Source organism: Cucurbita moschata, unplaced genomic scaffold, assembly GCF_002738365.1.
Source record: "Cucurbita moschata cultivar Rifu unplaced genomic scaffold, Cmos_1.0 Cmo_Scf00062, whole genome shotgun sequence".
Taxonomy (NCBI): Eukaryota; Viridiplantae; Streptophyta; class Magnoliopsida; order Cucurbitales; family Cucurbitaceae; genus Cucurbita; species Cucurbita moschata.
In genome coordinates, this window is record NW_019268578.1 from 219,448 (window position 1) to 235,505 (window position 16,058).

Below are 16,058 nucleotides of genomic sequence, written 5' to 3' on the forward strand. Positions count from 1 at the left end.
TTTTTTTTTTTTTTTTTTTTTTTTTTTTTTTTGTTTTTAATCTTCTGTAGCGTTGCGACTCGAACAGTATCTTAGATTATTAGCGGGGTTAATTCATGGCCAAGACTAAACCAGGGAAGAAAGATCTTGATTCATACACCATCAAAGGCACCAACAAAATTGTTCGACGTATTGTCTCTTTGGGAACAAACATGATTTTTGTTCTTCCTCTTGTTCTTCGTCTTCTTCTTTTGTTTTTGTGTTCAAAGCGACGCTTAATTGGTTTGCATTTTCTGCAATTGCTTTTGGTTGCTTCTGGTGAGTGTTCATTGATTTTTGGAATTGCATTTCTGTGGTTGTTGCAGCTGGTGATTGTGTGTTAATGCGACCGTCCGACTCCGATAAGCCTCCATACGTTGCTCGCGTTGAGAAAATTGAAGCTGATCATCGCAACAATGTGAAGGTTCGGGTTCGGTGGTATTATCGGCCGGAAGAATCAATTGGAGGACGAAGGCAGTTCCATGGTGCTAAAGAGCTTTTTCTCTCGGACCATTTTGATGTTCAGAGTGCTCACACTATAGAGGGAAAATGCACGGTGCACTCTTTTAAAAATTATACCAAACTTGATAATGTTGGTGCAGAGGACTACTTTTGCAGATTCGAGTACAAGGCTGCCACTGGCGGTTTCACACCAGACCGTGTAGCTGTGTGAGTTCTATGGTGTACCTTGTTCCTTACATGTTTCTACTAAAGCAATCTCATGTTGGTAATTATATAAGAAAATTTGTGGTTTATCTGTGTTTTGGGTTCTTTTTTTTAATTGCAGGTATTGTAAATGTGAGATGCCATACAACCCAGATGACCTTATGGTTCAGTGTGAGGGATGCAAAGATTGGTAATCTCAACCTACTTTTGCAGCTATGTGCTTTGTTTCCTTGGGTGCAAATTTAGGGAGGATAATCTGATGCTTGCTTGTTTTATAACTTCGTTATGTAGCTTTTGTTTGGAGATAGTGTCGTGTTGTTCACCCGTTGCAGGCTATTATATGTCGGTTTTTCTTGGAATTTTAAAGATAGGCACTCTGTTCAATAACTTGTTGTGCCATTGTTAGGGTGATGCACCAAAATGTGAACAAGAATGTGGAGATGGAAAGCCTTGTTTTCTCGTCCTCTCTAAACTAACATATATGTTTTGCAGGTTTCATCCATCATGCATGGGAATGACCATTGACGAAGCAAAGAAGTTGGATAACTTTTTGTGTTCAGATTGTTCCTCAGAAAATGATGCGAAAAGGTCCTCGAATGCATTTCCAGTATCACCTTCTGCTGAGGCTAAGGTAAGGGATGTTGATTCATCTTTACATGAGAGAAATACTGCTAAAATCGTATGACTTATGTTAAAATGTAGAGGAGCTGCAGAATTACTTGAGAACATTATGTGCCTCTTCTGGTCAAACCATTAGAAATTCAATAACTGGTATGCCTATAAGCAAAGTGATGATGTTGGCAAGAAATGCCAATAAAAGAAATCTAACATTTATGCTTTTGCTAAATTTTATTATCATGGAGATTTTTTGTGTAGACTACTGAATTCTCGTTATGTGCTGCTAGGCTGAAGTTTGAAGTCCTATTAGGGTAATTCTTGTATGCATTCTGTGAGATCCCACATCAATTGGAGAGAAGCATTCTTTTAAGGATGTGGAAACCTATCCCTAGCAGATGCGTTTAAAAACTTTGAGGGAGCCCAAAAAGGAAAACCCAAAGAGGACAATATTTGCTAATGGTGGGTTTGGGCCGTAACACATTCTATGAAACTTGCTTTGGGAAACTCATTGCATAATATAGGTCTTGAACACAATTTGGTTTAGGTTGATTGATAACTTCATTTTAGTTGGTACTCCTTTGTCTCTAACTGGATAGTGGTACTGTATTTATGCTTATTTGGTTAGGTTGCAATCAATAAAATATGAAATGACACATAATTGAAGTTGATTAATTGATGTGCACTAGAAGGCACATTCAAACCTTTTGTTTTGCCTAGGAATACTCTTCCCTCCCGGACTGCCCTTTGTGCACGAGTAGTTCACATTTGGTGCTACATTTTCTTCTTGATGACTTTGGTTGTATTGGAGCTCTAAAGTTTGTCGTTTTTAAGCAACTCTGAGTCGACTATTGGAGCTCTAAAGTTACCATGTTGTTTCAAGTTTTTAAGCAACTCTTGACGACTTCGTTTTAAGTTTCTCTGAGTCGACTATTGGAACTCTGAGTCAACTCTGTGTTGAACATAGTGTAGTATTAGTGAACAACTGATTTGGGACAATCCCCAATGTTTGGTGTAAAAGGGTCAGAGGCAGTGTAACACACTGAATTTCTGTCTCGTGCTCTCTGGTTTTTATTTATTGTGAAAGGATTTAGGCAATGAAACAGAAATATGGATTCTCATGTTGAATTCTCATGCTAGGTGGAACCAAAGCGTCGGAAGAGATGATTGGCTGATGAAGGTTCATGGAAGTGACAAGGAGGTGCGATTTCCTGCGCCTTTAGTTTCTGTTAATGTCGATGTTGTGGAAATGTACAGTGAAGATAAGATATTGTGCTCGCACAAACCAGAGGTTCTTTTTTTTAAAACTACAATGTTCAAATACATTTACGTGTGCTAAACCAGCGGGGCAATACTGTGATCTGTGTTTGTAGTCGTGGCTGCACGATGCGAAAAACTGCGGTTAATTTATTTAAGTGCTTAACTTTGAGAAACATTTGCACGGAAGTAGAAAGACGTAGGACAGAAAGTGTCTGGATTTGTTGTAATTTGCTTAGTTCTGGCTTTTCTTCAGAGTATATTGAACTGTTCCAAGCTCCCCTTCATTATTATTTTTTCTAGTTTCGCCTTTTTGGTGAAGAGAAAGGACAATGATGGGTTGTTTGGAGCGAGCTCGGTCTAGCAGTGGCATCTTTTACAGCCGCATCCATGAAAGAATGTTAGATTGCTGCTATGCTTCTTATATTGCAGGTGGTGCTTGGATCTTGAAGCCAGAAGAGTATATGGAGGTTGGTTGGTTGGTTCGTTCGTCCATGGCAGCTATAAAGTTTTGCCAACTTTGTGACTTGTGTTTGGACAATGCACCAAAGCTTGTTGCTTCTTCCTTCTGATCTGATCACCATGTTCCTCTTCTAGATAAGATTGGCCATGGTCATGAAGCATTTTCTAGGTAAAATGGTGCACTGGACAGATTTGATTATGTTGTTGACTTCCATTTCCAAGCAATGCAGCCGTTATATAGCCGCCATTGAGCTCTGAAATTCCTCACCAACTTTGATAGCATATTCTCATTCTCTATTTATGATCTCTCATCCCCAATTCTCACCATCCAAAGAAACTTGGTGAATATTCGAGTAAGAACATGAATTTAATTCCTTCTTCTATGGGTAAATTTTATATATACATTCATGTGCCTTTTATCTGTGCCCACGTTCTCTTTGTATTACTGCTCTACTGGTAAACTCGAGACGACCCTTATCATCGAAATTAAGAAAAATGGTCGAAACTAGCACAAATCTGGGAATTACTCTGTTCAGCTACAGCTTTATTCTAATCTAGTTTATCGTTTTAAATGTTATTATTGATCTCTGTCGAACTATAAGAATAAAATTCTAACGAGATTAAAATTTAACTTTCTTCAAATTACAAGGGCTAAATTTGTAATTTAACCATATGTCTCGAGTTCTAAATGAAAGCCTTTGGCAATTGCCAATTGTTTGGGAAGTATAAAATCGATACTTAGCACAATTAATCTTTCTATTAAGTTGATGTTAATGTATTAACAGAGAATGATCGATTACTCAGACCTAAGAGGGTGAGGGAAAAAAGAAAAACAATGTTAAAGAAGAATATGAAGAACACACACTTGGGATCATTCCTTGAGAAGGGTCTCTAAGGCTTCAAAGAGGAGTGGAGCCATATCAATGTTTGGAGTTTTGATGGCGCATTTCAATCAACAAAGGGATTCCTCTGAGGAATTTTGTAGAGAAGTAGAAAACATCCTGGTTCGCATGCTTTGTTTTGACAATGAAGAACATGTTCGTTGCAGCCAGTCGGTCGACAATGCCGTCAACATTGTTTATAAGAATGGTCGAAAAATCTCTAGAAACTTCATTCGAATCTGGAAGGGACCTCCAAGTCCGAAATGAAAAAGATAGTTAATGCCACAGAGAAGATGAACAGTTGAAGTGTGCATTCTACTGTTTCTATATCATTTTTTACCTCGAGAAAGTTTGTACGCTCCATCGTCCCATCCTCGGCGAAGAAAATGTGCATAGAAATTTTATCATTGAAATACCACACTGGATGCTGATTGTTCTTCACAGCTACCTGCAAAAGTGAGCTTGGAGGACCTTGAGACATGTTTTGGAACACAACCTCTGGATCAGTCGATAGGAGACACCAATAGATATACGCACGATAACGCAAATCAGGATCATCCGTCTCCACAGTAGCATTATTCAAAAGAGCCTGCAAAAGATTTAGCAATTGAAATCATGCTAGTAGAGATAATGAGCTGAATCATCTACTTTAATCCTTATTCTAGCAAAGGTACACTATAGTATAAGCATCTACGCTTGATCCAGCAGCTCCTTAAGGTACACTATATAAGCATCTACAGATCTGTGAGTTATAAGCATCTACGCTTGATCGAGCAACTAAATTGGTATTGATCAGAGACCAAAAATAGAGCTGATTTGACTCGACACGACCTAACATGCACTGGTAGGTCTCAACGTGATAATCTGGTTGATACATACACTCGATTGACATTAAATTTACGATTTCAAAAGTCGATTGTCTGATCCCCATCTAAGAAATAATTCATGAAAAATAAAATCTCTTCATCTTTTGATCTCAACAATTAAAATGAAGATCCCGAAGGAACTTGTAGACTCTGAAGTTACAACAACCGAGTTTCTATCGAATATCCAGTTAAATGCCAATTCAACATTGTTACATAGCTGTTCATGCAAATCTGCCTTTCCAAGCATAATCTTCCAAAGGATTTCAAGAATCATAACAACAAGGAGAGAGCCTCTAAGAAGCTACTGATTTGGGGCAAGCCATGAGCACAAACTGCAAGAAAATGTTCATGAAACATATTTCCAGCAAAAAGAGAACCGAGGGCAGTCTAGAAACAAGAAACTGAAACTTTTCGTGGGCGATGCAACGACTAGTAGTCATCACCATATGCTTTGAAACAGTAACGCTCTTGATACGGTCCATTGAAAAAAAGGTCAGCTTCGAACCACTTTGGGTAACGAACGAGGTCACCAGCCACGAAACTCATGTACTGCTTGCTCCCCTCAGGAACTACTCTCACTTCACCTTCCTCAATGTAAACCAGTTGATCTGCTTGCCAGTCCCATGGCAATTTACACTTCCCCGTCTTCCATGTCGACCACCTCGAAACTCCTAGCTGGGAAAGCCGTTCCTCTGATACCTTACGTTCAACTCTCACATTGTATAACTCCTCAAGAGGTTTCTCTATGCGCATAGCCCTAATTTTGAGAGATCCCTTGATGGTAGAATTTGACTTTGTATGGTTCTTGCTCCCTATATTCACACGGAATGTCGCCATTGTAGGAGCAGCAAGCATACTCGCCATGCTTGACACTATATAAATACTACCTTCAAGAAGAGTTAAAGAAGCCCAAGGTTGTTCTGAAGCTCTGCAAGGATCAATACAAATTTTGAGGTGTTAAAATGTTCCACATATAGATGCTACCATAATTACTCCACAACCTTAACTATTTACTTAATTTGTCAGCTCGTTTGCACTTGGGCTCTCTCAGTCTTCGTGGATTTTCTCTGTTCTATTTCTGGGTATTCATACAGAATTTCTAACATCTAATTGAGCCTTTATGGTGTCATTCCAGACCCACGAAACTTTCATTATTGATAGGTAAAATAACAAATCTCCAATAAGCAGGTTTAAGAAAGGCAGTCACAATCATAGAGAGGCATGTTTTTAGATGAATCAGTGCATTGATGAACAAATTTTCCCACCGGAAATTTCTTCAGTTGCATCAGACTCCACTAAAATAACCACACAAGTTCAAGCTCAAGTAAGCAGAAATGGCTATTTCCCATCACCGAAAATTCTCCTTCTCCTACGATTCCCCCAAACCAAAACCATAGAGAGGCTAAAGAATGCATAAAAGAAGCAATATCAAACTGAACCGGCACAGAAAAAGAAAAAGAAAAATAAATTCAGATGGATAAAATCCTCCACCCGGAGAAACGGGAAACTTTATCCATTAATGGAACATACTCCAACTCCATCAATTGCTAGATTACCAACGCAGGTAAAATTACGCTGGTGTAATCAGAAACATAGAGAAAATTTGGATAATTACCTGCGAATTTGAAGAAATGAAGACGATCCAAGTTACAGGGTCGAAGCAATCCCTAAAACCCTCGAGCGAAGGTTTATCCAATTCGACAGAATGGCTCAGCTTTTCCACGTCAGTGGCGGGAAGTTTTTACCGGAAACCGGGACTACCAGTTTCCAAATTATTTCTAGAAATCATTTTTTTTTTCTTAAAATTACTATATTGCCAAATTCTAAAAATAAACTATTGTTTTTAGTTTTAAAATAATGTGTTTATAGAATTAATTTTAAAAATAAAAAATAAATAATAAATAATTATCACTCGTCTAATAAATTTGTATTTATTAAATATTTTTTAAAATTACACAAAATTAAAAGATTATAATTATAAAATTGAAAGTTTAATTAATAGACCATCTTCCAATTCCACAGCCATGTTCTCTGTTCATCTCAGACCGCACAGTCTTCGGCCTGCGAACCCCAAAAGGAAGATCGTTGTTTCATAGACCAAGAGTGGGCGAGCCCCCATAACCCAAGAATTCAAGCTCATATGAAAGCCCAACTCACCTCTTCTCGAACCCAGGTAACCCTTCTGCTCGATTACATTACTTCTAGTGGAGAGGGGAACGAAGTATTCTTTACAAGGATGTGGAAACCTCTCCCTGATACTCGTGTTGTAAACCCATGAGGGGAAGTCCAAAAGGAAAAATACAAAGAGAACAATATATGCTAGCTGTCTGCTTGGAGCGCGACAAATGGCATTAGAGCCAGAGACCTAGTAGTGTCCCAGCGAGACCCAAATGGGGTGGATTGTGATGTGAGAAAGCGTGTTTTAAAATCTTAAGGGGAAGCCCGAAAGGGAAAGACAAAGAGGACAATATCCGCTAAGAGTGGGTTTGGGCGGTGTATCGGGCTGCAGACAAGAACTTGGAACGTCTTATATTTTCAACCTCAGGCATAAAATCAACATGGAACTTCTATATAAACTTAGCTAGCAAGCAGTAGCATTCTACACTTATCATTTACAGACATACAAGATAAACAACAGAAGGTCAAGAAAAATTATACAGTTCAGTTGGGAGTCTTAGAACCCAAAATCTTTGATAGTTCCTTTATGAGAGGCTTCTCTTTCATATCGCCATTTCTCTCAACACGCCATTTCTTCGACATATCATCAGCCTAGAACTCGAAAAACAACCCTGGTTAGATAACGAACACGCAACAGGGGAGAATGCTGTGTGGATCACAAATGATAATGACATACCCAGACTTTGAGGGGAGCTAGTTGCTCTCTAACCATCTCTATCTTTGGTTCAAACATGCTTCTTCCTTTTTGTTGAATCTCATCGGCCTGCGAAAACGACGTTTCCACGACCCGAGTTTAACGGAAATATATGTGCATATACAAAGATTATGAAGAGATAAGAGGTTGAATCCATGTTTACATTGTTGAGGTCTAGCTTGGACATGGTGAACCCAAAGATGAAGGTGGAGCCACCAAAGACAAGCGCAGTAGATACACCAAATGCCTTTCCAACTACATGGGAAACCAAAGCTCTGCTGATTAGGATGAGGGATAGAGAAACAGAGTTGTTTCATTTGGAGGGTTACCATTTGTAAGGCCTTCAGCAGCAGCCTTCAACTTCTTAGGATTAATAGAGGTGTGCTTGTCGGTTCTTAAGTCGTTGGCTGTTGAGGCCACTACTGAGTTTTCGTATTGAGGCAATTCCCACCTGAAGATAAGAGAAAAAGGTTGTTGTTATCTAACTTATGTTAGATAAGGACACAGGGAAGTATTGAACTTAGTTGTGTCCCACAGCCACCAAAACTCTCCTATGTTCCTCAAGCCATAAAAGCCACCAGCCAAATGGGAGGAGGCCTTCTTTACTTGTCCACAAATAAGGATGGAACAACACTCCGTAGAAAGTGTTATAAACGGTGAGATCTCATATCGGTTGGGGAAGAGAACGATGCATCCTTTATAAGGGTGTGGAAACGTCTTCCTAGCAGACGCGTTTTAAAACTTTGGAAGAAAGCCCAAAGAGGACACTATTTGCTAGCGGTGGGCTTGAGCTATTACAAATGGACATGAGGCGGTGTGCCAACGAAGAGGCTGAACCCCAAATAGGAGTGGGCATAAGTCGGTGTGCCAGTGAGGACGTTGGGCCCCAAAGGGGGTGGATTGGGGGGTCCCACATCAATTGGAGAAGGGAACGAGTACCACCAAGGACGCTAGGTCCCGAAGGGGGGTGAATGGTGAGATCCCACATTGGTTAGGAAAGAGAACGAAACATTTTGTACAAGGGCATGAAAATCTCTCCCTAGTAGACATGTTTTAAAACAATAAAGGGAAACCTGAAAGGAAAAGCTCAAAGAGGACAATATTTGCTAGCAGTGAGATTGTGCTGTTACAAATGGTATCAGAGCTAGAAATCCAGACACCGAGCGATGTTCGCTCTGAAGGGGGAGTGGACACGAGGCGGTGTGTCAGCAAGGACATTGAGCCCCAAAGGAGGGTAGATTGAGGGATCCCACATCGATTGGAGAAGGGAACGAATGCCAACGAGGATGTTGAGCCCCGAAGGGAGTAGATTGTGAGATCCCAATGTCAATAACACAACTCAAAACGCACTACCTATTAGACAAACCAGGAATCAGACAACAAAAGATGAATCCAGCGCCACCTACTGTATGTTCAATTCAAAGCAAATGGCTATACAGAGTCCCAGAAACCAAATTCCTTCTCAATATCCACAACAAAGAAAGCAAATAAATCCAGTTCATTCAATCAAAGCTTAAACCCTAATCCACTTCAGAAACGAACCTTTTGGGGCCGAACGTAACCTGGGGAAGTGAGAGAAAAGCCCTAAGAGGGTTCAGAGCATCCAAAGATACAGACCGATAATTAGGGTTAGAAGGAAGAACCCATTTCGAAGTAGAGAAGGATCCATTGGAGTTCACCGATTCCTCCCGGAAGATTTTAGACGGCAGAGAGTGCCTCAAAACCTCTGGAAGAATGTCGGCTTGAGATTCACCGTCCGGTGGTTTCTGGGCCGAAGACGGTGGTTGTGCCGGTGGTTTCTGGGCGGCATTCTTCTGAGCAAGGCGGCCGACCGCTTGTTTCGATTCCTGAATGAAGTATGCCGCCTCCTTCCCGGCCAATCTTCCGGCCAAAAAACTCATCGTTCCCTCTTTTGCGTGTGCTAATTTTTCAAATTTCCGTTGGTGTAATGGCGGGTGATGTGGCAGTACAGCTGTATTTATAGTATTCTAATTTATTTATTTATTGTTAAATTTACGTTTTAGTCCTCATGTATTTTTTTTAATCTTTTTAAATTATAATATTTAAAAATAATAATTGCATTATGTAAATAAAAGTATTTATTAATTTTTAATTTAAATTTAATATTTATATTTATTTTAAAGACTATGACATATTTGTTTAATACTCTCAACATTATCATCAATGAAGTGTTTCTCTCTCTAAAATATCAATAAAAAATAAATAAAAAAAGGAAAAAGCTTAGTGGTCAATATTAACACCTATTAATTAATTAATTAATTAATTAATTAGTAATTAAAATGTTGAAAAGTCCAAATTTGTTCTTCTTGGAGGACAAGCACCACAAAAAGATCTCATCTTTTCTTGGGCTTGAAGATGAAGATTACCATAATGTTTTTTTTTAATAAAAAAATTATATATTCAAAGAAAATGGAGGTTTTTTATTTTTTATTTTTATTTTGTCGTAAAAAATAGAAATATGTAAGAGAGGTGTGAAAATTTAATAAGGGTGTTCATATGATTCGGGAATCCGACCAACCTCGACTAACTAATTCAAACTACGAAGGTTGATTTGGGTTAGATTTTTGTTTTGAGTTTGTAACTGATGTTAGTGATGTGTCGTGACTCATGAGTAATTTTTTTTAAAAATAATTAAAAAGAAAAACAACCCGACAATCCAATTCAGTTCAACTCTCTATTTTTCGAGTTGGGTTGCGTTGAAAATATGTCAACTTTTACTTATTAGGTTTAACCTTAGTTTTTTAACCCTATGTTACACAGAATTAGCGGATATATAGTGTCAAAATCTGGAGGTTCGAAGATGATTAGATATATCGTCCTAGTCTCAATTATAAACGATATTGATTAGCGATTGACGAATGTTGCTTTCAAAGACACCACGAACGGTTCACGAACAGGATCATGAAGATTACTTATTAACAAAACCCGAAAAGGATTTGGTGAAAGATTGAAAAAGGATCTTATAATGGCATTCCCTCATTTGACTTATGGGTGCAAAAAGATGATAAAATTCTATTCAACCACACAATAATTTGCTCAAATGAGTTGAGTTTTACATGCGCGCATATACACACATCCTCAACACAAAAGGAAGGGGAGAAAAGCCTGGTTGTGGACCATTCCCACCACTTCCACCACTTCACTCACCAAATTCCAACTCTAAACTCGACATTATTCCTTACGATCTTATAGATAAAAGTAGATATTGTTCGTTTTGGCCCGTTACATATCGTCATCAGCCTCATGATTTTAAAATGTATCTATTAGGGAAAGGTTTCTACACCCTTATAAGGGATGCTTCGTTCTTCTCTCCAACCGATGTGGGATCTCACGTAACGTCACCAAATGACGAAACCAAATGACCCTTTATTAGTAAAGTTGATTACTCGTCAGCTACTGAGGTGGGATCTTACAAAGAATGCTTCGTTCTCTTCTCCAACCGATGTGGGATCTCACATAACGTCAGCTACTGAATCACCAAGAAATGACGAAACCAAGTGACCCTTTATTAGTAAAGTTGATAACTCGTCAGACATGTCGTTCTCGACCAATTTTGCACCACGAGATGCAATAGAGAGAAATTAGGGTTTCGGGTTTAAGTTGTGAAATCTATTAAATGAGGTCTATTGGCATACCTAAGGCTTCAACCTTAGCCTAGCTTTGTAGCTTTTAATGACAAAGTTGATGTCTTTGATATATGAAGGCTTTAAGCTTAGCCCTATTTTGGTAACCTTAATGAAAAAGCTGAGATCTTTTAGAGATTCATACGCCCAACATACATTTTATTCCCTCTGAACCATCGATGGCCATGATTATGGATGAAGAAGATGGGTATTTAATTGCATGGTTGTTGTGGGAAATTAAGGGTATTCAATTTCAGCATTAAAAGTTGCAGGTTTTCTTACATTAATGGCGGATTGGGAAATCGCTAAAAAACCCTCGAGTTCATAACTCATTGCATAAGACAACAATCACTGTAACAGTTTAAGTTCACCGCTAGTAGATATCTGTTTACTTTGGCTTATTACGTATCGTCGTCAATCTCACAATTTTAAAACATGTCAAGGAAAGGTTTCCACACCCTTGTAAGGAATACTTCGTTCCTCTATTCAACCGATACGAGATCTCACCATCCATCCTTCTTGGAGGTCAGCGTACTCGTTGGCACACCACTCAATATCTGACTCTATACTATTTGTAACAGCCCATTCCATATCATCCACTTTGGCCCATTATATATCGTCATTGCCCTCACGGTTTTGAAACCCTTTTGTTAGGGTAAGGTTTCCACACCATGAGATCTTATATTGAAGAGAGGAACCAAACATTTTTTACAAGGGTGTGAAAATCTTTCCCTAACTGACGAGTTTTATAACTATGAGACTGACGATGATACGTAACGGGTCAAAGTAGACAATATTTACTAACTGTAAACTTGAGCTATTACGATTACATTCAAAAGTCGATGGTTCGATCGATCTCGAGAGTTTAACGAACATGCATGGCTCGACTTTATGTTACTTTTTTTTACCATTTGAAGAGAAAGAAAGATGAGATAGCTTGAGAAAGACATTTTCTACATGCAACCACGATGATGATCTTAAAGAGTAATAATTCCACGTAAGTAAAGCAGGAAGAGTTATAATTATAATAATGAAAATTTCTCTATTTATTTAATATACAATAATAATAATAATAATAATAATAATACAAAAAATTTCTACATGGGTTTTCTTACAAATTTTTTTATAGATTAATTTCTATCAAGAAAATAATTTTTAAAAATTTAAAAAAATAATAATAATACTTTTAATTTGAGAAGCTTGTGAAATAATCATCACCGTTTGTTGTGTAGAGGATTCGAACCTGTGGGGACTCTTCGCTTCTGATCTTCGAAGTCTATGGGTTTGGTTGTCGACGGTGAAGATGGCCGGAAAGTCACTTGTTTTCTCAACGAAATCCTTGGCCGGACGGCGGCGGTGGCGGCGGTGGTCGGAGTGAGGAGGAGAAGAAGAATGGGGAGGAGGAGGCGGAGGTGGAAATGAGTCATGTTAGAAGGTTTGAATTTTTAGCCGTCCAGATTTGTGATATATAAGATCAGTGAGGGGGGGTTTTGTTCCGGTGTATACGTAAACATTTAAAATCTGTTTTTGACTGATCTCAGCCGTTGAATGGAGTTTTGATGAGTTAATCTGGACCGTGGAAATTGGGGGTTTGGTTTGAAGGACATGATGTGGGGTCACATCATTAAATTCTGAAGCGACATGTAGGGGATTAAACACTCACTGACTAACATGAAAAAGTAAGTCGAAAGGAAGAAAGCGAAAAAAGACGGAAATACCCTTGTTTTAGGAGTAAAATTACGAGGTCTTGCCATTTGATTTAACGTGAGGAATCAAGAGGGATGGGAGGTAGTTTAGTCATTAAAAAAAAGGAAAAAAGTCAAAGATTTGATATGCCAACACACTTGATTAAGGGGGAAATTAATCAAACACATGATGATCGCTAAGGCGATGCTTATATTCTAAAACACCGTCGGTTAACGTTTTATAATAAAGAAAGTAACGTTGAATCATCGAACTAATTCTGTATCCATTAATTACGTTATTAACATTCACTGAATGTCATTGAATGTTTCGAAATTGCACGTATTTCAGCTCGTAACGATTGATTATGTAATGATTGAATCTGTACATCGTACCCGATGCACTGTTAAACGAGCGTCATACGAAATTTTCAAGAACCCTACATGTTTGGTTAGGCACAAGTGCTCGATTAAAAACATACTCGTCTCAGAAGGTTAAACCACAGATTTCTTATGGCTTACGTGTCTTATTATGGAAACCCCATTTTCTCTCGAACACGAGTTACGCTAAAAAAGGTAACACATCCTAACCCTAAATTCACATCCGAGTTCAGCTTCGTATGATATAGCGTTAGTACATAATTTGTGTTTAGCTTCGATTTAGACCTTATGGTAGTCCAACCTAAACGAAAGAAAATAGAACCGAGCCGATAGAGGGTAAAATGGTAATTTGAGGAGCACAAAGGCGATGCCACGTGGAGAGCAGGCATTGGTTGACCAAGGTTTTATAAAAAAAGGGGGAAAGAAAACTGAAGTGGTTCAGAAACCTTGGTTCCCATTTTGGTTAGTGGGTTTATTGAGTACTTTCGTACCCTAAATGATTCCTTTGTTGAACTTAAAAAATCCCTCCAAAAAGTTGAATATTCTTTTTACATATTTTAATATATTGTTGAAAATAAAATTAAATAAAAACGCACATCTTTTTCGAACGTACAGAACTGAAGGTAGCATTCTACCGATGTTAAGTTATGGACGGGTTCCTTCAGCTCTTTCTGTACACCCACATCGAAGATGGACCGAACTGTCTCACGACGTTCTGAACCTAGCTCACGTACTGCTTTAATGAGCGAACAACTCAACTCTTGAAATATATATAAGTTTAGTTTTGATATTGGAGGACACGTTTGTGCAAATATAACGTATTAAGATTTTGACGTTTTGGAATTTCTCTTAACTGCTTAAAACGTTTGTCAAAACTTGGGCTAGGTCCCGTTCTTGAAAAAAGATTTTAGAAAATGGGGAAAGAGAAAGTTTTAGAAAACGTTTGGAAATCGATTTAAGAAAATAACGTTATAGACTAGTAAGCAAACAAGCATCAACCTCGATTTCGATAGCGTATAATCTGAATAGGAAGAGTTGATGACTATAGAATTATTAGAACGTAAGTTCGACCCGAACACGGAAAAATGGAAGTTTGAGAGAAGGAAGTGTAATAATGAACAAGTTGAGAAAAAGGCAAAGGTTTGGAAAAAAAAAAAAAAAAATCGAGATCTTTGACCATTATGAACCTTTAGGGTTGAGTAAAGCAGAAGTTGGATGTGGATGATCAATAATCGTGATGGATGATTATTCACGGTTCAATATTTTTCATACCGTTAGTACAATTCATGAGTCAGATTGGTCTTTCTTTTGAAAGAAGATCGATTTTTTACTCATGTTGAATACTCCACGAACGAGGTGATCAATCCCGATTTGAATTTGAATGTTCAAGCATGCAACTTCCCGAACACGAATTTCAAAATAACGAGGCTCGGAATTCTCAAAAGTAGAAACATTGTAGTTTTATTCAATGAAACCCTAATAACGATGACTATAAATGAAAACGCTAATTTGATATTCAAATCATCGTTCTAAATAGAAAAGGACGAAAATACCCTCACTTAAAACAACAATTTATTTCTTATTCTTCGTTTGAAATGGTCAAAGTGGAAAGTTCTTTTCTTTCATAAACATTGCCGACATAATGAAAGTTGAAATTAATGCATTTCAATCTAGAAGATAATTAATTTTTGTTTAATAGTTTTTTTTTATTATAATTAAAATGATGAACGAGTCGATAAAATATGGTTAATTTAAGTTTAAACTTAAACGATGAAAATCCGAGCATTTAACTATTTGACCGAAAATATATATTTTATATAAATTTCCTGAAAATTTAGGTCAAACCCACGTGACAAAATATGTGTACGAAGTGTTCTTGAGTTGACTTCGTGAGAGCTCAAAAGCTAAAGAACTTTCTAAAATTGTTGTGCTTAGTTGTAATCGAGTCGAATATTTATCGCCATGGGTGGAATCCTTGCTACCATGTTCAATATGGATCTGTTGAGAGACGACAAGAAACTTAATAAAGATTGGTACTCATTTTATCATCGAGATATTTAATATTATCTTAACTCAATTCTATGCGATTTCAGTCTAAGTACTAACTTAAGCATCAAAGCATGTTATGCATATTACACGGGCGAGAATTTCCTACGGAGAATTGACTAATTGGTGCTGATTCATTCGTGTTATCAAAGATTGGAGTTTGCAATAAAATTTAAAAAGTCTCTTTTCGAAGTGAGGATGGGGATGGGGACGAGAATATAATCCCCGTCTTTCGACCCATTTATCTAACAGGGAGAAATCTCTCTTCAGTCTGTTCTTCATTCCCATTTAAACGAGAAATCTCCACCCAGTTCGAGGTGAGTTCCCACAGTGGCTCTGTAATGTCCCACATTGGTTGGAGAGGAGAACAAACCACCATTTATAAGGGTGTGGAAACCTGTCCCTAGAGACGCGTTTTAAAGCCTTGAGGGGAAGCCCGAAAGGAAAAGCCCAAAGAGGACAATATCACCTAGAGGTGAATCTGGGTCGTTACATGCTCGACCATCATTTATAAGGGTGTGGAAACCTTCCCTTAGAGACGCCTTTTAAAGCCTGAAAGGGAAAGCCTAAAGAGGACAATATCTCTTCTACCTTACATGGACTAAGGATCATATTTTCCGACCACATACGATTCTTGAGCTATCCCGAACACTATTGTGGTCTAAAAT

At 38.1% G+C, this 16,058-nt stretch overlaps 3 protein-coding genes across 4 annotated transcripts in view; 1 reads left to right on the forward strand and 2 right to left on the reverse strand.

The window, feature by feature from the left end:
- Nucleotides 1-3,420, forward strand: part of LOC111437125 (chromatin remodeling protein EBS-like) — a 4,379-nt gene extending 959 nt beyond the window's left edge. Inside the window, exons 1-6 of one of the 2 annotated variants that reach the window (XM_023074967.1) lie at nt 7-168; nt 345-687; nt 806-874; nt 1,177-1,315; nt 2,440-2,500; nt 2,989-3,420. In XM_023074967.1, coding sequence (XP_022930735.1) covers nt 96-168; nt 345-687; nt 806-874; nt 1,177-1,315; nt 2,440-2,466 — 651 coding nt within the window. In that variant the 5' untranslated portion in view covers nt 7-95 and the 3' untranslated portion in view covers nt 2,467-2,500; nt 2,989-3,420. Of the gene's footprint in view, nt 1-6; nt 169-344; nt 688-805; nt 875-1,176; nt 1,316-2,439; nt 2,812-2,988 lie in introns of those variants that run through there. The other variant, XM_023074966.1, reaches the window with a different exon arrangement.
- Nucleotides 3,421-4,820: 1,400 nt separating this feature from the next.
- Nucleotides 4,821-6,486, reverse strand: LOC111437127. Its single transcript, XM_023074972.1, has 2 exons — nt 6,381-6,486; nt 4,821-5,693 (listed from the first exon to the last, which is right to left on the reverse strand). The coding sequence occupies exon 2, from the start codon at nt 5,627-5,629 to the stop codon at nt 5,195-5,197; it is 435 nt and encodes a 144-aa protein (XP_022930740.1). The 5' UTR covers nt 5,630-5,693; nt 6,381-6,486; the 3' UTR covers nt 4,821-5,194.
- Nucleotides 6,487-7,272: 786 nt separating this feature from the next.
- On the reverse strand, nt 7,273-9,575 carry LOC111437124. Its single transcript, XM_023074964.1, has 5 exons — nt 9,180-9,575; nt 7,967-8,088; nt 7,801-7,892; nt 7,620-7,706; nt 7,273-7,534 (listed from the first exon to the last, which is right to left on the reverse strand). The coding sequence occupies exons 1-5, from the start codon at nt 9,536-9,538 to the stop codon at nt 7,427-7,429; spliced, it is 768 nt and encodes a 255-aa protein (XP_022930732.1). The 5' UTR covers nt 9,539-9,575; the 3' UTR covers nt 7,273-7,426.
- Nucleotides 9,576-16,058: the final 6,483 nt, after the last annotated feature.

Coding starts and splice junctions, on each gene's coding strand:
- LOC111437127 (XM_023074972.1), bottom strand. CDS start 5,629: ATGGCGAGTATGCTTGCTGCTCCTACAATGGCGACATTCCGTGTGAAT.
- LOC111437124 (XM_023074964.1), bottom strand. CDS start 9,538: ATGAGTTTTTTGGCCGGAAGATTGGCCGGGAAGGAGGCGGCATACTTC. Junction 8,089..9,179: donor GTTACGTTCGGCCCCAAAAG/GTTCGTTTCTGA, acceptor TCTTATCTTCAG/GTGGGAATTGCCTCAATACG. Junction 7,707..7,800: donor CCAAGCTAGACCTCAACAAT/GTAAACATGGAT, acceptor TCGTTTTCGCAG/GCCGATGAGATTCAACAAAA.